This window comes from Protomyctophum bolini (genome assembly GCF_963924005.1).
Source record: "Protomyctophum bolini genome assembly, chromosome: 11".
Classification (NCBI taxonomy): domain Eukaryota; kingdom Metazoa; phylum Chordata; class Actinopteri; order Myctophiformes; family Myctophidae; genus Protomyctophum; species Protomyctophum bolini.
The window spans coordinates 29,451,812-29,473,925 of record NC_137872.1 but is presented as its reverse complement, the minus strand read 5'-3'; the positions used below and the strand labels follow the sequence as shown (position 1 = coordinate 29,473,925).

General features: G+C 41.2%; 1 protein-coding gene across 1 annotated transcript; it reads right to left on the bottom strand.

The window, feature by feature from the left end:
* Positions 1 to 1,369: 1,369 nt before the first annotated feature.
* eftud2 (elongation factor Tu GTP binding domain containing 2) lies at positions 1,370 to 20,384 on the bottom strand. The gene is made up of 28 exons (XM_080775882.1): positions 20,247 to 20,384; positions 19,491 to 19,603; positions 18,579 to 18,744; positions 16,935 to 17,013; positions 16,721 to 16,796; positions 16,423 to 16,488; positions 16,224 to 16,259; positions 15,785 to 15,875; positions 15,532 to 15,614; positions 15,257 to 15,423; positions 14,636 to 14,760; positions 14,426 to 14,489; positions 14,243 to 14,333; positions 13,979 to 14,114; positions 12,936 to 13,063; positions 12,394 to 12,587; positions 12,100 to 12,211; positions 11,844 to 11,984; positions 11,343 to 11,444; positions 10,649 to 10,731; positions 10,373 to 10,459; positions 9,519 to 9,645; positions 7,337 to 7,424; positions 5,832 to 5,950; positions 5,413 to 5,507; positions 4,961 to 5,114; positions 2,209 to 2,316; positions 1,370 to 2,094 (listed from the first exon to the last, which is right to left on the bottom strand). Exons 2-28 carry the CDS (start codon positions 19,590 to 19,592, stop codon positions 1,999 to 2,001), a joined length of 2,916 nt encoding a protein of 971 aa, XP_080632008.1. The 5' UTR covers positions 19,593 to 19,603; positions 20,247 to 20,384; the 3' UTR covers positions 1,370 to 1,998.
* Between the last annotated feature and the right edge of the window lie 1,730 nt (positions 20,385 to 22,114).

The window sequence follows — 22,114 nt, the reverse complement described above, 5'->3', positions numbered from 1 at the left end:
ACACCACCTCCGATGGTGAACCTCCAGTTCATTCTCTGGAATGGATTGACCTCTGAAACCTCTGATCTCATGGAATAAAGCAAAAATAAAATCTCATGACTGAACCACTTTTGTCCCATAATCTGTGATTTGTGAGACAGTGTGAAGGCAGCCCCTCCTCCACCACACCCCACACAATTGTCCTGAAAAACCCCCACTAAAAACCAGTATTTAAGATGATGTTTAGGTATCATCATTCTAGAACCTATGTTGCTGCCTGACGTATCATACCTGACGAAGACCCACAAGGGTCGAAACGTTCAATAAATAAATAAATAATGTCCTGGGAGCAGTGAAACAGTGTGTGGACATTCCTTCCTTTTCATTGTACGTATATTTCTGACCAGCACCTGTAGAATTTCTGGAGATGTGCGTGCTTCCTGTTGGATCCTATCTCCACTGTTGAACTATGACCATATATGCATCAACCCCTTTTTGGGGTTGCATATCAGAAAACATGCGAGAGTTACAGATCCAGAGAGACGTGCAGGTACAGTACGTACCTACACAAAGGTGGCAGAGGCCAGAGGACTTGATGAAGGACAAAACCTGGCTTGCAGGAGGGTGGTCCTAACATGCCTTAACTAAGGCAGAGTGGCATCCTTCTCTATATTTAGCACAGGCTCCACAGATTGCCGTGACTGCTCTGGGGGACTTGTGTTCAGACTGGCGAGAACCGCTGCCAACCGCCTTGCAGCCACGCATGATCACAGCTCACCTCGCAGTGGAGGAGGGGTGAGCGGGTCTGATATTACTGAACACACAGGGGAGAATTGATCACAACAGGTCAGGACAGATTACTTCATAAAGGTACACAATCTAAAAACAATCTCCTCGCCTCACTGTTCAGTTCATTCAGTGTTGTAAATCTGAATTAATTCAATCAATGGTGTTGCTTGCCGGAAATAACTAATTTCCAACATAAAACTCAGAGGATAAAGTATACATTAGGCTTACATTTCACAATCCAGTTCCCTAATTCGGAATTTTATTTCATTATAAACAGCCAACCCTCCTTTCTCTTTTAAGTGGGCTATTGTGAGTGTGACCCCAGACTTAGCTTCCTGTTGCCTCTACCCATCTCACAGGCCGTCCATCAGTGACAACAACCCACACAGTGTACCAAGCAGATATGCCAATCACTCACACTGACAGCCAAAGCTCCAACATGGCAGCGTGCCCCACCCATGTAAATAGAATTACCTTCCAGACAGTGAATGCCGTATCCACAACTCTCTGCTGTCCATCTCCACAAGCACACTAACATCCATCTCTCAACTGTATATGGCTTCCAATGTCATTGTCCTCGTAAAAAAGGACTAAAAACAAATTGACAAAGATGAACTTTTTTATTCAGACACACCAGATGAGTGACATGTTCCGTTTAAAAAACAGCATTCCACATTCTCATTCTACAAAAACATTGTTTATCCTTTTATACACATTAAAAAAAATGAGACGCAACTAATGAGACATAATAGGGAAAAGATGAGACGCTATGGACTTCAATCAAAGCTGGTAACTTTGACGGTGTGCATTCATTCTTAGCCATTAAAGTAGAGACAGCTTTCAATAAACTGGACTGGACAGGTCAAAAATAATTGTATTGAAACAAAGGGGGACGTGTATTTCTTTTTTCCCCCTTTTTTGTATTTTTTTTTTTACCACTGGTAGGTTTTCTAATTATCATACAAAGAGATAACAGAATATTAATTAAGTCCAAATCTGGTTCAGAATGAGAACTGTTGCAAGTAGGAAACCCAGAGGAAAGAAGACCTTCCACAGCTTCTACTATGCTATTCTGATTCTGCGAACTCTCCACAAAATAAAAAGGGATAAAACAACAGAGACATTGCTGCTCTGGAACCAAGGGGACGCTGACACGTTTTTCATTGTGGTATTAATGGGCTGTGATGAAAGCTGCACCAGCAGGGCGTCAGATTCAGTCTCCAAGGTGTCTTACATGGGGTAGTTGAGCACCACGTCTTGTTTGGCCAGCTCCAACAACATAGGATCGTCGAAGAACTTGCTGATACTCACATCTTCGCTCAGACCCTGTGGGGTGGCAAAAAGAGGTATTCAGCCATATAAAAATCATCACATTACAAACACTTAACTCCAAAAGATATGTATGGTGCAGAGATAGAAGCCAGAAGCTAGAAGGATCACCTTGCGCCTTCGGGTTTTGATCATGAACTCTCTAGCCAGATGGGGGGCCGGCTGGGGCTCCAGAGGCCTGATCACAATGCTTTTATCCAGGGGGTCACCAGGGACAATCTACAAGGACAGAGGAGGAACAAGGCCTTGACATATTAGAAGAAATCAATCATCCTACTCACATCTAGCCAGCAACCACTTAACCAAAAAAAGTCTGAATTATTCACGTGTTGCGCTCGAACCATTTTTGAACAAATATCGAATTGTTCGAAGTGTACTGTACTGTTCAATTGTTGAAATTGCTAGAATTTATTATTTTCGACTATAACAGGGCCAGTCCTTTCTCTCCTGCCAGAACTAACAGGAAGCTCTCTCTGCCTTGTGTGTTCTTGGGGGATAGCAGGCACTGAGAGGTCTCTAGGACTATGGTTTGCCTCCTGCCTAGTGTCCTCCTATGTCTCACTGTTTGTCTGTGCGGTGTGCATGTGTCCGTCCTTGTCCACACTTGGCCTTACTCTGGTGTATGTGAGTCAAGGGAGCCTTCTCTGCGTCTGTGCCAAACTAAGGATGCCAAGGTTGAAGTGGTTACGGAAAAATGCTGACAATACAACATCAAACCTGATTCTCAGAATGACCAAGAGGACACTTCCCGGACCGGTTTCATCACTTCAGATCAGGTGTGTGATTCATTCGCAAGTCTGTAGTGTTGTTACTGAGTCAGGAGCACGGCCATCAGCATGATGGGAAAGAAATTACCCACACTCATTCAGCCATGTGACTAACACTATTTATTAATACGTCACCATATGGAGATTTAACAATGGGCTTCTTAAATGATTACTTAAATCCATCATCTTTATGACTAGTTCACACCCTGGCCTGTCATTGCTTTGTCGCAGATCCAGGAAGGGAGTCAAAGGACGATTGGTTGAAATGTTGGATCTCTAACAGTGTCCTCTGAAAAGAGCATAGGGCTTCATAAACGTTCTATGAGTGGCACTGGAGGACCTCAGGGAAAGGTACATACATAAATGAATGGAGTGGCTGAACTCCAACAGACAGATGGATCATGGCCACAGAACACTTTGAACAAAAACAGCAGTTTCACAGCAACTTCACAGCTTTTATGCCAATGCAGTATGAAACATGAAAAAGTAACAAGAGGTCCTAGATGCAGAGTTGTGACATCTTCCATAAAGACACTGAATTTGTCCAGATGAGATATTGTCTGTTCTGTGATCTAGATGAAATTGAAAATTAAGTTAACTTTTTGTTTTACTGCTCTAAATACGATGAACTATGACTAACTAATGACTATGTAAAAATGGAGATATGTTTTGACAAAGGGACTTTCGTTGTAGCAGATTTTATCGGTCAAGCGTGGGAAAGAAGACAGAGTACTCTGTATAAATCTGAGGTGTAATATAATGAATTATGTAATGTAAACATGCTGTAAATGCATAAACTATGTAATGTAAAACATGCTGTAATTGCAACTGTGAAATGGTGTCTTATAAACCCATGAGGGATGGGCACAAGGTGTGCATGACACGAAAATAAATAAACAATCAAATCAAATCAAATCAAATCATATGCCAATGCAGTATGAAAAAGTAACAAGAGGTCCTAGATGCAGAGTTGTGACATCTTCAATAAAGACACTGAATCTGGCCAGATCCACAATTTAGACAGTATCCAAGAAGATTTTTGTGATTGGGGGTCAGAGCTTCCGTTTGCAAAACAGACAACACGCTCTAGTAATCTCAGTTGAGCAAAAACATCTGACTAAAAGGCTTCGTCTGCTAGGTGTCACAGTATTTTATTTTTAATGGATCTAGAGGGCTTGCAACTCAGCAATACTCCTCAATGTCACTTTTCATATACTGGCCAACTATAGTAGATGAGGTGGGAGTTTTAGGCTGGTTGACGTCATATTGCTTACAACAGCAAAAAAATTAAAATGGAACTCATAGTGCCACAAACTCGTTTTATCCGATGTCTCTGAATTCTTGTCCAGTGCTTTTTCTTGCTCAAGAAAGACATCTAGTGGTCACATGGCTCAAGTCTGTGCCCTGTCGCTTATATGTAGAGTGTTTCCTCTGAGCACAGCTAATTAATTTCCACATACAAAGTACATGAAACCTGCTGAGTGAACAACAAACTCCTGTTCAGCATATAATGGAATTGAGCCGGAGTGGCAGGCATGAGCACTTGATAGGTCACTCTGCTGCCACCACCAAATGACAGAACAATAGGAGTATGATCGACACAAAGGGGACACACATGGCATGCCGGGTGTGTTTCGTTGCTGTTGCATAATAATAAATATTTTCCATCCATATGTATACATTTATCTAACAGCGGAAGTAGCCGATCTACAAGCTTGAAATGCTTTAAAATGATTAAACACATGGGGCTCTATTTTGCGTGTCTTATGCACCAGGTCTTATGACTTAACTTAAGCCCTGGAGGCGTGGCCGATGCTATTTGGCTGTTTTGACTGGCCAAACAGCATTGGCCACACCTCCAGGCCTCTTTTGACCATAGTACAACATATGACAACAAGTACGTCATATCTGCCCAGTTAAATGTTTGTTTACAAAGCCTAAAAGTCAAACAGAAATGAAATTCCTACTCGTATGCTCCAAGATTCAATTCCAAAAACACAATTACATACTACATCATAACTGTTTCGTAAATCGCAATTATTTCTGTCAATTCATTGTACAGTAAAATGCCATGATCATGACAGCCCTAATCTTACCTGCCAGTGGTGGAAGACTGACAGGGCAAAGGCCTGTCCTTGTGTGTGTGTGCGGAGGTCAGTCTCGAAGCCAAAGGAGTCGATAGCTGGGATGAAGGCCTTGATGGTGTACAGGGGTGAGCCAGGGATGGGTGCATCCTGGGTCACATGACCTCTGTTACACAACAGAGAAATACAACATGGCCAAGTCAGGACTATAAAGACATCAGGTTTAACTTGAACATTAAGCTAAAGCTTAGCTATTCTTGCCTTAATACTTAGCCGATCTACAAGCTCACAACACGTTGGGAGCTTGTAGATCTACTGCTGGGTATTTTCACCGGCACGCAACAAAGTATAAATCAGGCTTTACATTGTGTGGAGTAAAGCAAAGAGGCAGGTAATCTCAGTTTATAAAGAGGTTTGTCTGAGGTGGCACGTCAAATTAAGAAAATAAACGACCCTAGACAAACCTTCTTCGGGCCAGCACTGTGTAGACAGCTGACACACAATCAGCGGGAGCCTGCACCTCCACAAAGTAATAAGGCTCCATTAGTCTTGGTGTCGCCTGCAACACAAAAGGAACACACATTAGGGAGAGTGGAGCAAAGCTGGTCTGACAGTGTAGCTGTAACTCTACATCAACTGAAAGCAAAAGATCTTTGACAACGGCAGGTGTGGATTCTGTAGCAGCAAAGTGAGAGAAGGAAAGGAGCCAAAAATCACTGCAATTAAGATAAAGGCACGTCTCTGCTGCCAGTATCCAGCAGTGTAATCAAGGTAATGGGACATTAGAGAAAGTAGTGATGAAAGGGGGAGTCAGAGAACGGAGGGAGAGAGAGGGACGGGATGAGGAGAGATGAAGAATCAGAGACGTGGGGAATGACCTCACCATGAGGAAAGCAGAGTACACCACTCTCCTGGCTGTAGGGATGACTTGACCACCTCCTCTGTGGAGGGGCTCCTGAGCAATGACGGCATCTAGGATCTTAAACTTGACATTCCTGATGGCTAAGGAAAGCATGACGAGTTAGAGCTGTGTGGTATTGAAAGGAACCACCCCCCCATATATTCTTATAGACAACAATCATGCACAAACCATTAATTGCTTTTTCTCATGAGAACTACTGGTTTTTATGGTTTTAAAATATCAATGGAACTGTATTATACTGTATTGTCCCCGTTATCGTATTGTAATTTGTTGTTATGTGTTTATTAGCCCCTGCCCAGGGACGGCAGATGCTTTTAGATATAACTTTGATGCAATTTTTCTTATTTGTGCATGGTTCCTGCTAAACGAACAGTGAAACAGAGTTTTCTTATTTGTGCATGGTGCCTGCTAAACAGTGAAACAAAAATGTAATATTGTCACTGTGATATAAAATGACAGAAGAAACTTCCTGCATCATTTCTTTCCAACCATCAGAACAGATTTGGCCTCCCACTCTTTGAAATTAATAACAATAAAATATTTCCACTACATTTCCGGGCCATTTTATACGACCCATCAATATATTATAGTGGATTTAATGATAATATTATACCAAATAGGAAATTGGGGTAGCAGCAGCAACATCCAATACACACAAATACCAGTTGGCCTCTAAATTGAGGGCAGTAAAATGTTGCACATGGCCAATAACTACACTCAATGGAAATGATCTCATATTTCTCTCTCACAGCCCTTGACTCTGTCTCTCCAACACTGTACAACAGGTATATGACATTCTGTGAGTTAATTATACAATGCAACACAAATTCACATCGGAAAATGTGGTATTATTGGCATCTGAAAAGTCTGAGTTCATCATCAGAAAAAAAATCACCAGCTTGTAAATCTGACAAGTTGAAGTCTTAATGAGGAATTATTTTTACAGAAGATGTATGCAAGTATGTAAATAGCTACTTATTGATTTAAACACATTTAAAACAAGTGAAATGTGAACATAATCTTAATCACTTCTGCGAACAAATCAGAATGTGTACATGTACATACTACCATAGTCATTATAATCAGGCAATATTTACAGGTATGAAATGTTGGCTGCATTCAACCCAGCAAACTATTTGCGTGATTTAAAAACATACATGCAGCTGCTGGATAAATAACATAGCTTTGTGGCCAGCCCGTCCTTGACCAATTCCTTCCTATAATTACCTAACAAAAACCTAACCTGCAGTGTGACACACACACACACACACACACACACACACACACACAGTATTTAAAAGTAATGTGGGAACCTTGTTTGAAGGTTGGCAATTATACGCCTAGATTTTGCTTCTACAGTCAAGAGATTTATTTCCCCATCACATGAAACTTAACTTGTACAAGGTCAGGATTCAACACAGCACAAAAGTAATTTCCCTGTGTTAGTGGAAGATGTGAAAACTTACGCTCATCACACAGAGGCCCTTCTCTTGTTCCCCATTGGAAGCCCTGAACGATGCTGTCTTTGACGGAGCCCAGCAGTGCTTTGTCCACCTACAGAGGATGCACGTACACAGAGGATTTATAGAACCGTGGTTTCAGCTTCCGAACGGAGGATTGTTCTATTGGTGTTCCGTTAGTCCAGGTTTACATGCCAGTTATACATTTCACTCAATTTCATACACAAAATATTGAGTGATTCATTTCACAGTACAGAAAAAAAAGAACCCGTGTTCCAATTGATCCCAGGCAATTATTATGTAGTCACAAGCTCTAGTTAATACTTTTCATTGGTTAAATATTTATAAAACCCACAAACGTACCCATGCACTTCCACTGTCCAAATGTTTCAAAAATAGCAAAAGAATACCAGATCTACAAGCTCAAGCATCGCTTGGCTATAGCGAGGCTATCTTTGCTACTTTGTGACACTGTAGTATGAATGATAAAGTAGGGCATTCATTTACCAAAAAACAAACAAAGACATTGTTTAATTATGGAGATAAGGTTTCTGACTGACAGACGATATTATAGTGACCATCAGAGATGTACAGTTTTTCCCAATGTCAGGATAAAATATACAGTATCTTTGGGCATCATGTTTGCTCTAAATGCATGCGGTACACTTTAGAGCGCCATTTCTTCAATTAAATAATCAAATGTGGCTCTGTATTTGGCTCCATGCCATTTCTTTCTCTTTCTGTAGCATGGCCTTCATACAGTAGTGTTAACAGTTGCAAATATATACCTCCCCCGCGTATATCTATTCTACGTCCGAGCATAGACATGGTAACGCTCTGCCTGCCTCTGATTGGTCTACAGACACTGCCCGTCTTGCCTGTCCTCCGAGTTGCACAAGAGAGAATGGCAACACGCGACAGTAACTTGAAGCACTTTGAAGAGTAGTCCTTCATTCATGACTTTTACAAATATTACCATCCTTATGTACAGTAAGTGTTTAAAAGGCTGTGATTATTCGATTTGTATATTATTATTCAATCAACATTTTATTTCCATATTCTTTGCTCATTTCATATCTTTTATACATAATTTGACTAAATATATCTCCCACATTCCCTCTCTATGAGCACGGTAAGAACGGTTTGTTGACATTCTAAACTAGCTGCATGACCAAATTTCACACTTGATTGACATTTTAAGGATTCCCCTAGTAGCCCTGTGAATTGTGGGTAATTTCCTTGGACAAATGGCAAAGTCTGCATCGATGCAGAGTGCAGACTTATGGGAAGGGTTCATAAACCCTCTGCCAGAACCCTCACAGACTTAACGATTTGACACAGACTTCATGTGAAGGCGTTGCGCGGGCCGACCTGTAACCCACAGGTCCCGCAGGGCGGGCTGAGCCAAGTCAAGATATTTTAACTTTACTGGCGGGGCGGGTTGAGGCAGGTTAAATAATGTATACTGTGGTTTTTACAAATGATTATTGTTGCCACGAGTCCTGGGATGAAATTTGCGCAGCCTACCGGATTGTTGTGTTGCTGTGCTGGTTGATATCTCCTCTCTCCAATTAATCCCCAAACAGCGCACAGCCGGGCACCTAACGCGCGTGCATGAGCACACCCCGCAGGCACGTAGCGGCAGCGCGGCCGCCGCCACACACAATTATCATTGTCAACTTTTCTCACCACAACGGACATTCTGTTAAACCTTTTTTTTACCTTTTCCCTGTGCGTCCTTGAACAGTGGTGAGTTGTGTTGCGGGCCAGGTCGAGTTGTGAAAATGTATGTGGTGCTGCGGGGCGGGCTGGGCCGAGTCAGATTATTATCACATGCGGGACCTGCGGGTCATGAAAAACCCTGACCCGCGCAACACTAGAAGGCGTGTCTAAATCAGTGAGTTTGTAAGGGGGGGGGACACATTGAAATAGTATAGTCTACAGTGCGATGTCTCTCACATCCATCCACCACTGATATGTAGCCAGTCCTTCAGACAGAGGGCCAGTGAGGAACAAGTATTGTGACCTTGTAGATCGCCTATTTCCGGTGAAGATATTTAGCATAGAGGGAAATGTTTTATATAAAAGGGATGCACGCCTAGTACAGACCCTTGCCGGAGTCCGGTCAACCAAGTATATAACCTTTAAGCCGTTATCACTAGTCCACCTAGCCCATCCATTGGCTCACCTCAGAAGGCAGGGTGTCGTCGACCAGGATGTTGGGCCCCGTGGTGTCTGGTCCGAAGGCCCAGATGGACCTGGCCGCCAGCAGATCCCAGTCATACTTGGTCTGGAAAAACTCTCCCAGCTTCTTCCTGCCATGACGGGACAAACAAAGAGCGTGACTGACTGGTTGCATAATGAGGTTAGAACGTTGCGGGAGATTAAACGTTTTGGAGTTTTACTAAAAGAGGGGCAGGAGGGTTAATGGTGAAAAAGGAAGGAAGGAGCGAGTTTAATGATGTGTTAAGGTTGTCAGTGGTTCTGGCTGGCACCACCCCACCATGTTGGCAAGGCCAGGTCCAGATGGCATCACAGATGAGGGCGGAAGGCCACTGTCCTGGAGACATATGCATTCACACACATATTCCTACACGAAATAGGGCATTTTAAAGGCTAGTTCAAAGACCTATTAATTGCATGATTTAATACCACCCGTCTATTATAGTTTGTATTTACAGAACATGTACTGAATGCAATGACAGTAATAATTAAAATGGTCAAAATGATGGTTTGCTTTAAGTTTTTTTGCAAACAAATTAAATAAAGGTGACAAAAAGACAATCCAGCAGCAGTCATATTTCAATGCCGTAATGCTGCTGTTAAGTATATATAGTGCAAACAAGTGTGTGTCTGACTAGTTCAGTCTAGGCTAACCACAGAGACTGAATTGGTCAGCAGCACCAAGTCTTAAATGTTAAAAATAAAATAAATAACATGCAGTACATTTTCACTGTTCCTACACTTAAAATACATAGTAAAACGTAAAAAAAAAAATATGTTTATGTTTCCGTGCAAAAACCCTGCATTGTGTGAACCTACCTGTTCCATGTTATCTGCACCACTTCATTCTCTATGTCCTCTGCAAGACCTTTCTCCAAGGGCTCTGCAATCATTGTAATCTTATTCCTGTCAATCAAATGAAAGGCATGTTCAATCACTGTGGGATGGTGAGAGACGACACCAGAGGGAAGCAATGACTGTGACAAATACATGTCTACCACAAAGCACAAGTATTATGTCTGAAATGTGAAATTCAATCTCAAAGAGAGACCAACGCTGTAGTTAATGACTGTTTTTCTCATGTTTGACCCTCACTTCTTGTTCGGCGTTTCGGCGAAGCACTTTAGTGATGACGTTTCCACTACCGTCTCACAGAAAGTCACAACAGGGTCGGCAACCTGCGGGGGCAAAGATTGACATACAGTATTTAAAATATACCTGACAAATATATTCCACAATTTTACCTGAAAAGGTTTGATTGCCGATACGTAATGCGCTTACAGGGATGTACAAAATAATGTACTAAATTTAAAGTACAAAGTTATTAAATTATGCCAGTTATTTGTCATATCCGCCCTGTGCTCCTTATTGACAGAGCCTAAAAGCCAGGTAGAAAGGTAATTCATTTGTAATGTTCCAATATTCAACAACACAATTAAATCGTTAATCTCAATTATTTGAGGGCCAATTAATCTTCAAGTCAAATTTTATAATCATGACAGCACTACAGGCGAGCTGTCTGTTATTGCCTTCTTGGCTGTGAGTGCTCAGCTACATAAAAAACAAAAACCACATGAGTGGAACTATAGTGGCATGTATTTTATTGTGCTACTGTAGCACAAATGTCTTGCATTTTTATAATTGTTTGAGTATTTTTCATGTGTCTTGATGGGACATTTTGTACCTGCATGTATACTTTTCCATTAGTTAAACATTAAAAGACCTACTGTAAAGTACTACCAAAAGGACATCTATAGAATGTAAGTCAGATTGCAGTTAGAAAACAGACCTTGATGTCGATCTCAGAGTACATCTTGCGTAGGTCATGCATGACACAGTCCAGGTACAGTTCTCCTGTACCTAAGATCACGTGTTCTCCCGATTCCTCCACCTGAAACACACAGGAATGTTTGAATCAATATTTTATCCAGGGAGGGACTATTCGGCTTTTCAAGTCAATCTGCACTTTAAAATGTATCATTTTAATGTAGTACACATTTTTCTCTTTTTTTCCACCCAATTTAATCGTTATGCGAATTAACCATTGCATTTTTGTGTTGGCCCTGCTGTTGTATCCCACTGACTCATCTGCCAGTGAGGAGCCCCAGCTGGGAGGATATAGCGCCTCTGTCTTACTCAAATTCCATCCTCTGGCAAACTGTGTTATCATAAAACCTCAGCCAAGCTGGATTCACTACAGTGGATTCAAACCCAGAGACTCCGCAACGGAGGACAGGTAGGTACTTTACCCATGTGCCACTGCCAGAGAACACTGCGAGTCCGTTTTTACCTTGGTGGTGAGAGAAGGGTAGCTCTTGTTGACCTTTCTCAATCCATCCAACATCTTGGGTAATTCCGACGGGTTAACAGGCTCCACAGCAATCTTGATGACCGATGCCGTGTTGAACTTGAGCGGCCTGAAGATCTGGGCCTATAACGACGACGAAAAAAGAAAAGAAAAAACATTTTCACACACTGAGACATAGCTCTGCTAGTGGGATGGGTTGAAGGCATGTTAAAAGAACATAATGGTAACTTTGTCTTACATCGTCATTCCCTCTGGGTTCTGTGATGGTGGCTGTCTTTACAATGGGCTGGTCACAGCCCTCAATGAGAACCCAGTTACCAGCAGGCACTCTGTTTACTTCAATTTGGTATCTGAACATATAGATAGATAAACAACATATTAGGTAGGTAGATACAGTGTTATATATACATCCACCATGATGTACAGTATCTCAAATAAAGCACGGAAAGAGAATAGCAAAACAAATGATCACATTACTTGGCCAATGCCAACATCAACTTTAAAGACGCACGACTTGATGGATGTACTGTACCTGGCCACGTTGATCCAAAGGCGCCCCAACGTGCAAACCTGGGAATCCTCCTCATCTTCCAGGGTGTAGTTCTCTCCCAGCACCTTGACAGGTTGACCTGCCTGAATGGTCCCACTCAGAACCCGGCCAAAGGCATGGAACTGGACCCCGTCCTCCGTGCTATACATCTTAGTGGTGTGACACATCAGAGGGCCCTGGTGGAGAGGCGGTGACACACATGAAGAGCAAAAAAACATTTGGTACAGGAAGATCTAAGTCAAAGGAAAGCTGTGACACTCAGGATTAACAGACAAGAGGAATTAAATGGAGCTCGGAACACTGCAATCAATGTTGTTCATTGCCGCATATTTGCCTTTTCAGCTGTTCATTCATAAAAAGACAATTAAAGTCGCCTGCTGGTTTAAGATTTCTGGATTAAATTTGCAGGATTAAGCTATCGAATTCCACTAGGAACTGATTCTACCCATTAGCATCTTGCTGGTGTATCAGACTCCTTCCAGCATATAAACCGGAGGCTCTTGTCTCCACTCCATCATACTCACATCAGGGTCACATTCTGCCATGGCCTCCCCCAGGTCTGAGTCCAAGCCTCCTACGTAGCTGTGCTCTATCTTGGTCCTGGCACCCTCTTGAGGTGAAGGAATGTGCTGAATACACATGTCCACGAAGCCTGCGGGGCAGAGTTTCAAGCTCTGGTTCACATTTGGTTCACGTTTTGTCACATTTACAAAACCACAAGATTACAAAACCACAAATCTGGGATGTGTTGAGCAAGTCATTATAATTGTATGGTAGAGCAGTGGTTCTCAACCTTTGTAGGCCGTAAGCACCCAAAATAAATCACATTTGAACTGGGGACCCCAATCCTGACAAGCACTTTGTATTGTAGGCATTACAATTGGTTTGACTCGGTTCCACAGATATTGTTAAAAAAACTGATCTGCAAGCCCACAACGCCTTGCAACACGAGGCATTGTGAGCTTGTAGATCAGTTATCATTGCCTCATTATTTGACCATTTGGCCAATGTTAATGTTCATTTTCCTCATAGACTTTTCAGAAAGTATTTATTTAAAGACGTTTACGCCGCGGACAAAGTCAACTCTTGTCGTGACAAATCATGACAATAAACACAATGTTTTGGGCCAAACAAAGAATTAGAAAGTAGAAAAAAACGGCAGGTTACAACACTTTTTTTTGTTGTTTTTCTTCTTTGTAATTATTTGTTTGGTCCAAAATATTGTGTTTGTTGTCATGATTTGTCACGACTCGAGTTGGCTTCGTACAACGCTTAAAAGGTCTTTAAATAAATACTTTTTGAAATGTCTATGGGAAAACAGACGGACATAGTTGGTAGTTTGAGCAGTTGGGCACAGCTCAAAAACAAGCCAGAACCTTTGGCCAGAGATGTGCTTTACTTTAGCTCTTCCTACAACTAATTGAGATCGCTAAACAGCTAAATACTGACAAGATGATAGTTTTTTCCTTTCTGATAGCATCCCGGTGTGATGCTTCAGGGAGAATAAACAGAGGGAATGGAACAGACAAATCAAGGTCAAGATCAATGTTAAATGATGAGACATTACCGGTGAACTCTCCAAAGAAGCGGTTACATACGAGCCGCAGTAGGGGTCTAATGTTGAGCTTCAGCTCCTCTTTGGTTAGGTGAATGCCCAGCTCATCCAGAACCCTGGGGAGAGATGTGTCCACATCGCCCACCACCTGTACGCAGAACAGGCCAAAAGGAAGGTTGAGTCATTGAGGTTGTGAATTCTAACCTACTTCTAGGTGTCATAGAAATCTGTGTGACACCTGAGCATATTAGCATGCATGCAATGATATTATGCAACCTGGGAGAGGATCTTGTAGAGGGGTTCCAGGACAAATTCCACAAAGCTGCGCTGAGAGTTACTGTTTGGGGCTTTCTTAGTGAACTTGCGCCTAAACAGGGATGTAGAAATTAATGAAAAGACTTTAATGCCAGGCAGTCAGATCAGAAAATTCTGTTGGTAAACTCAGAACCAGCAACTCACGTCTTGGGGTTAAAGTAAATGTCTCCCCAGAGTCTCTTGGCAAACTCGTTGTACATTATGTCACCTACAAAACCAGAGGATTTTATTTTAGACCATACCAATTTTCATTGATTAAAACCGCTGCAAATGTCCATAACACCTAATGCAGAAGATGGGGTGGATGGGGTGTTTATGCGAGTTTGTATGTGTGGATGAAATGAGTTCTCTCACCATAGGTGTCAGAGTAAATCTTTGCGAAGGAGCCCAGAGTGAAGCAAATGCTGTACTGGGAGCTGGCGAAGCAAACATTCCCCAGAAGAGGAGACACCACCAAGTTCTCATCTGTAGAGTAAGTACTGAGAGGAAACCAAATATGAATCACAATTGTGTAGCTGAGCAGGTTTGCACAAGGATGTGGATTTGATGGTTACTCACTTGTCTTAGACATAACACACAAACAATACAATTAAAATTTTACATTAGCCATAACCCACAAACAATACAATTAAGAATGTACAGTATTAAAGTGGTCTTATTAGGACGGTGGACTGAAAGCGTCTAGAAATGAATTTACATAAATACACAGGTTACGGTCTCATAGTATTGCATTAATCTGTGCAGTGTGCAGTCGAGGCATGCCGCTCAAATATAATTACAGTAGATGGCTTGCCATTCAAAAATATGGGACAAAGATGAATTAATAACTCGAGTAATTCAGTTCAAAGCAATTCAAATACATTTGTTTAATTATCAAAGTTTCAACCACACAGGCTTTTGTCAATCTTCCTTCCTTGAACAAGTGCCATTAATATGCAACTAGACTTTTACGCAGGGGTCTGATGCAGTCCTTACCTGAGCAGGCCATTGACCTCATCCACAATGTGCCGTAGTTTATAATATGCATCTGTGGGGGGCAGTTTCAGTTCCACAATGAGCCGGTCGACCTTGTTGATGCAGATGGTGATGGCCAACCGCTCCTGAACCGCATGTTTGATCAACCGTTCTGTGTTCAGCATCACCTTGACAAAACAGAAATACACATGGGTTATTTGCGAATGCAGTTATGGCAAAACAGCAGAAGGCAGAAACACGGAAATGTAAGCATGTAAGAAAGGTCGAAGACTCACCCCTTCTGCTGCGTCAATGAAGAGAACGATGCCATCTGAGATTCGGATTCCAGACGTGACCTCATCTGAAAAGTTCACATGGCCTGCAAATGAAAGTTTAAAATGAGAAGAATGCGCACAACATGCCTTCTAAATCCTAAGAGTTTTCTGAAAAACACAGGTTGCTATATCAATGACACCCAAAATGACATACATTTTTTGGTAGGGAAAAAATAAAGATAATACAACTAAAGCTCAGACCAGCATACAGCACCTGGTGTATCCATGATGTTGAACAGGTAAGATTTCCCTCTAGAGTCAGGCAGCACCATTGTAACGGGGGTACTTTTGATACCAACCCCCCTCTATGGAAAGACATAAATGTAAGAATCAATATAATGGGCCACTCTGGTCTTTTAAGAATCGAATCCTCCAAAAGAACAACACTAAAGCTGTTTTAAGTGTCATTATATAGGCAATAGTCATAGTCAATAGCCATATCTATGCAGTGGACCAAAAGGGAAATAAGCTCTCAAGCTGTATCATGTTTTTTTCTTTTGACAGTATGTACAAATATATGCATTTTTGTCAAAAAAGATAACCAATCAAGCAACAACAGTACTTTTCCATCACAATAAATGACTTGGTTTACATGGGTGTCCTGGGAGTCAGACAATTGCTTCACACTAATTATCAGTGGGAAAGCTACTAACCTCTTGTTCTGTGAAGAGAATATCTGTATACCGGAGCTGAAACATTAGACGAAAATCAGTCAAAACAACATCTACAGCGATTAAGAAAAGTGTTGAAGAACCATTGTCCCACATGCTTAAATGTCAGTGGGACATAACAGGAAATCAATGTGAAATAAACTGAAGCAGGGGATGGAGATGTGGTTGAGCCAGAACTCACATCCACATCATCTCTCTTCCGAATTTCTGGGTGGGTTTGCTCAATCAGGCAGTCCACGAAACATGTCTGAATGGAAAAAATACATTAATTAGGTATCTCATAAGCATATATTCCTAAAATAGAAAGATTATAATCATTTATTAGTCACTGATTACACAAAAAAACCTAAATTGCACCCATATGGAGCACTACAGCAGTGTAACTTACAGCAGTGTTAAACACAGTTCAAATGGCCATTACATTAAGTTTATCAAACTGTCCTAAACATTAAAAAGGTAGTGAATCACTGGACTCTAACCTTCCCATGATGGAGGTGTCCACACAGAGTGACGTTACGTATCAGCTCTGGGCTGTCCATCAGATCGGCAAGGAATCTAAAAGAGAGAGCAGAAGAGTAGGAAGCAGACTATGAACAGATAATCATGCAACATATAAGCAATGCTGTAATTGTAAAATTACTGAATGCCATTCTGCATGATCTCATTGGGCTTTGGACATATTGCATCACTTACTCCATATCATAAACAGTGGCAGGGAGTTCCTGTTCCATCAAGGTGAACTGCTTATTCTTCACAGGTTTGATAATGGGCTCTAAAACAAAGAAAAGTGTCAGCGTCTACACCACAGTACAGTACAATACAATACAATACCTCTGTCATTAGGGTTGGGATACAGAACCGAATCCAACATTGCAGAACCGGAATCGTCTGCATCACATTTGGAGCCGTTTCCGGAACCTTCTATCACACTATCACAGCTGGTATGTGGATTTCACGTCTGCTATACAATTACAATATCAGTGGTTTTCAAACTATCATTTCAAGGACCACCATACCTCTATGAGCATATAAATGGAACCAAATGGACCCATAACTCTTAGTTACAGACCTTTATGTCTCAGTGTTGCAGACCTCTAAAGGTCTATTTGGAACATAAGATCGGACCATTAGTCATTAGGGAATCACTAATGAACCGGAATGGTTAAAATCCTAAAGGATGTGCAATTAAATTCAGGGCTAACCAATAAAACTAACAGGCAACAGACATGGTGGTAAGTCTCATTGATCAACATGCACTGACTATGAGATATTACTATGCATGTGTCTGTATTCATCTGTATGAATTTAATGTGTTATTACCACCATGTTACGATTGAATCAGTGTGAAAGAAAACAAAGCAAAGAATCTATTTCCTTTGCTGTTTAAGTAGAAGGATTCTTCTTTTGTTTTTCACTTCCGTTGTTATGAGTGTTTTTCAGTACTGTAGCACCACCTGGTATGGATGTTTGTCTGCAGCCTTAAAGTCACAACTGCTGCAACAACTAACTTGTTAAAAGATTGTTGGACAACCACTTCAGAGGCCTATACATCCACGTATGATAACAGCATCCTAAGGTTAGCAAGGAATATCACCTATAATACTAGCCATGTTTTGTATGGAGAGTATAGGAAGGATAAGAAGGAGAAATGGTGTTCCAGCATACAATAAGGTCAGACCGAAGAGGTCGACTTTGAGGCTTAATCAGGATTTTGGCCAGGACTAGACTAGACCGAGCTGTGGACATTGCTCTCTGCCCTTATTATATGTTTCTATGTATGTAATTGTATTTTCTTTTTTGTCCTGTGTTACTGTTAAGTCAAATGTGTGTATATGTGTTGCATACAAGGCTGCTGGGTCGCAAGACAAATTTCAGTGCAAACTGACAATAAAGTACTATATCACTATCATATCACTGTTACGTGCTTCACTTTGCTAGACTTGGTTTTAGTGGTATATTGACTAAAATTGGAGTGCCTTTTCTATCTCATGTTGACCGCCTTACACTTGTGCCCCCGATTGAACCTGTATAACTGCCGCCTGACTGGCCAACCTGTCTCGTCTGGATGATGTTTGTGACCATGATCTGCTATGTATATTGACTATATTGGAGTTTTTATTTTTTATATATATATTTTATATATTGTTATTGTTTTATTGTTTTGTTGTGTTTTGAATGTTCTTTGGTTGTCTTGATTTGAAGTTTGTGTTTTGTTATTGTGTGTGTTTTCGTTTTTTTTGTATTTGTCACTCTGTTTTTATTTCTAAATGTACTTCTATTTGTAAAAAATTAATAAACAGAACATTAAAAAGAAAAGACTTGGTTTTAGTGGTTCACCTGTGAGGGGTTGGGTATCTTCCTCTTGAACGATCGTTTCCACCTCCGGCCCATACACCTCTTCTGCCGTGGGATAATATTTCTTATCCTCGTGCAGGACCACCTCCATTCCTGGCACATTATCATCATCAGCATCGGCAGGTTCGTCGTCATCATCGTCATCAGCCTCAACACGGAGAACGAAAGACACAAATGTCAGACTAAAACTGAGAGTGAGAGAAACAGCACGTCGAGGAGCATGACGTGCCGGGATCCAGCCCTTGTCTTTAACTCTGTTCAACAGACAATATGGACTTTAGAATGTAATAATTACACCTGTATGCCGATCAGATCAACATATCCACCTGGGTGACAGCAGACTGCTGGGCGAGCGCTGGTACTTTGCCATGGGGGGTAAGATCTTAATTTTCGGGCCTGTTGAGAACTTTAGATTTCACTAATAACTTTGGGGCAGGCCCGTCTAGAGTTTGAATGGACACGTATCAGTCAAAAGGGAGACATCGAAGAGGAAGGATGGATGGGGAAGGATCAACATATGGAATGTCAGAACAGGTCAGTAGGTTTGAGGTTTAAGGTCAGATGTAGAGTTGATGGCCAATATTGATGACATCAGGGATCTCCATATATGGGCTTAATATTGATTAATATTTCCATCCCTTTGCTTGGTCAGAAGAACTTTTTTTGGGGCGACTCCTCTGTGTACCACCAGAGGGGGGCTCAAGCACCACTAGTGGTACTAGTACCAGTGGTTGGGAACCTCTGGTCTATTACTTTGCAAAAGTAAATTTAGTAGGATAACGCATATCGGGATACATATTAGTATCGTGGCCTTTGTCGTGATGCGTATCGATCGTGAGGTTGTTGGCAATACCCAGCCCTACGATGTACACAGTATTATTATTTGAAGAATACCTCGTCAACATCTCGGTCTTCAGCCTCAAGATCGTCGTCATCATCAGAGTCCAACTCTGGACCAATGTAGTTTCCAAACTCATCATACAGATCAGTCTCCATCTTGTAGAGAGCTGAAAGGATGGGGGAAAGTTACATCATGGTCTATTATTGTGGGAATTAATGTTGGGAGGACTGTCTGGTAAGTGTTAATACTGACAACAAAGCAGTGCACACACACACACACACACACACAGCATGTGTATGCACCATAGACTGTATGCACACACATGCGTGTGTAGTGTGCATACACATGCAGTATGTACACAAATGCACTGTGCTAAGGCCACAATCACAGCAGTTAACAGTTTTTGTATCGAGTTGTGCTTAAATGTACTGTAATTCTTCAAACTGTTAATACATACTTCCAATTAAAACACACACACACACACACACACACACACAGCTATGCTATGCTATATGCTATGTAAGTCTTATAGCATTTTAAGAGATGAATTAGCGCAGCCAACATTTAATTTGACACTTTACAGTTTTCCGGCGATTGCAGTTCAAATGGACCAGTTCACGGCCGACATGTGTTGCGTGAACTATATCAACTGTGTACAAAATAAACACATTGGTTCCTCCTCAAGCTGCTTCTCAATGAATGAGCCTTCACGGCGACGTTCAGGTTGCGTTGTTGTTAACTCAACATGAACATTACAGTCAGATCAGAATATTTGATCACAAGACAATTAATGTGAAAAATACACTCACCTCCTGTACTTTTGCAAAAATAGTTAGCCAAATGTGGAGATAGAAGTAAGTTAGTTAGGTATTTATTTATTTAAATAACACTGAACAATTTCCCCGCCGCCATGCGTGTGAACAACACTTCCGGTGTTTTGTTTTCTTCTTGATTTTAATTTTATTTTGCAACGGTTAACGTCGGATGTCATAGTCCATTATCGCCCCCTACTGCGTTGGCATGTGCACTATGCTAGAGATCATTGACAAAAACGCCTGGGTTTCTGAGGCAACTCTGACATAAAATCAAATACAAAATCGTTCAAGGTTGAAGAAAGCACATAACTATATATATATATATATATATATATATATATATATATATATATATATATATATATATATATATATATATATATATATATATATATTTTTATGTGTAAATACATTATCCAGGCAGCTTAATTTCACCAGGTAGGCAACCTTAGGTATGGTATGGGTGCCAACATTGATTGAAACCTTTATTTATTCTAGAAAGAGCAATTGAGGTTCTCCCTCATTTTCAATGCTGACGAGATTACATACATTATATAAAACAATTAAAGACATGCAGGTATAAAACACAAACAAATCTTCATGTAAGGCAAAGACATATTATATAGACAATGAGACAAACATAAATTAAAAACAGTTACATATTGAGGTAGGGAGGTTCAGAAGCAGGTTGTTAAATTGACCATAGGATATTGGGGTATTAATTTTCAATGTTTGCTGTAAAGTGTTCCATGTGGTTGGGGCATCGAAGCAAAAAGCTGACTTTCCTAGTTCGGATTGTATGGATGGGACCTCTAGTTTAAGCCATTCACTTGAACGGGTCTGGCGAGTATTTATTTTCCATTTTAATAGTAACGTGATGTATGATGGTAGGCTTTAAAGATGAACTGGTGCCAGTGCATGGTTCTCCTCTCAGAGAGGGAAGACCAACATTGACACATGGGGATGGTGATCACTGCACTGACACCCACATCATGGCATAACTGTGAGATACATTATTTTTCTTAGTATAATGTAGTATGTAGTCAATTAAATTAAGTCTCCTCACATCTGTACCTAAATTACGTCCTGCATATAATTCTACAAACATTCAAACTCTGAACACTGACTGGGGAGGGAGACTGTGAGATATGTGGGTTATTGCTCTGGGTAATGATTCCGGTATGTGTAAGTTGGAAATTGTATTATTTACATGTGGTGTGACAATAAAATTTGACATTGCACACTTACTGTCAAGAAAATAAAAACATATTTACAAGCAAACCTCACATACAATGTGAATTGGTCTGCACGACTTATAGTATAGTATAGTATTTATTGCAAATAAATCAGCATCAAATCAGCACATAATCACAAACCTCAGAAGGAGCTCAAATGTTTCAGACGTTTTGACCCACAGCCAAAGAAGCCTTATGGCTGGCTATTAGAAATAAGCAAATGAGGTTAACACAACATGACACCAGTAAGACGCCCTGCGAGAAGCGACCTTGCAAGGTCGCGTGCACACAGCCGCCTGGGTGACGGCAGACTGCTGGGAGAGCGCTGGCACTTTGGCATGGGGGGGTCAGATCAACATGAAATTAATTCTGTACTGGCCTTATATGGAGCACGTCTACAGGGTTTGATGAGGTCAGATCAACATTATGGAATGTCTAGGAAGGACAGGTGGGGAGGGATCAACATGTGGAATGTCAGGGTCAGCTCCATATATAGAGATCTAAGGGTTTGAGGTCAGATGTAAAGTTGCTGGCCGGTTCAGGTTTTCATAGTAAATGCGACCTATAACAGTCGCAATAATCATGGAATGGAGCTATATAGGCCTACGCCCCAAAACAATTAATACA

Coding starts and splice junctions, on each gene's coding strand:
- eftud2 (XM_080775882.1), bottom strand. CDS start 19,592: ATGGAGACTGATCTGTATGATGAGTTTGGAAACTACATTGGTCCAGAG. Junction 12,212..12,393: donor CTTTGGATCAACGTGGCCAG/GTACAGTACATC, acceptor CTATATGTTCAG/ATACCAAATTGAAGTAAACA. Junction 2,317..4,960: donor CAGTCTTCCACCACTGGCAG/GTAAGATTAGGG, acceptor CTGTCCTTGTAG/ATTGTCCCTGGTGACCCCCT.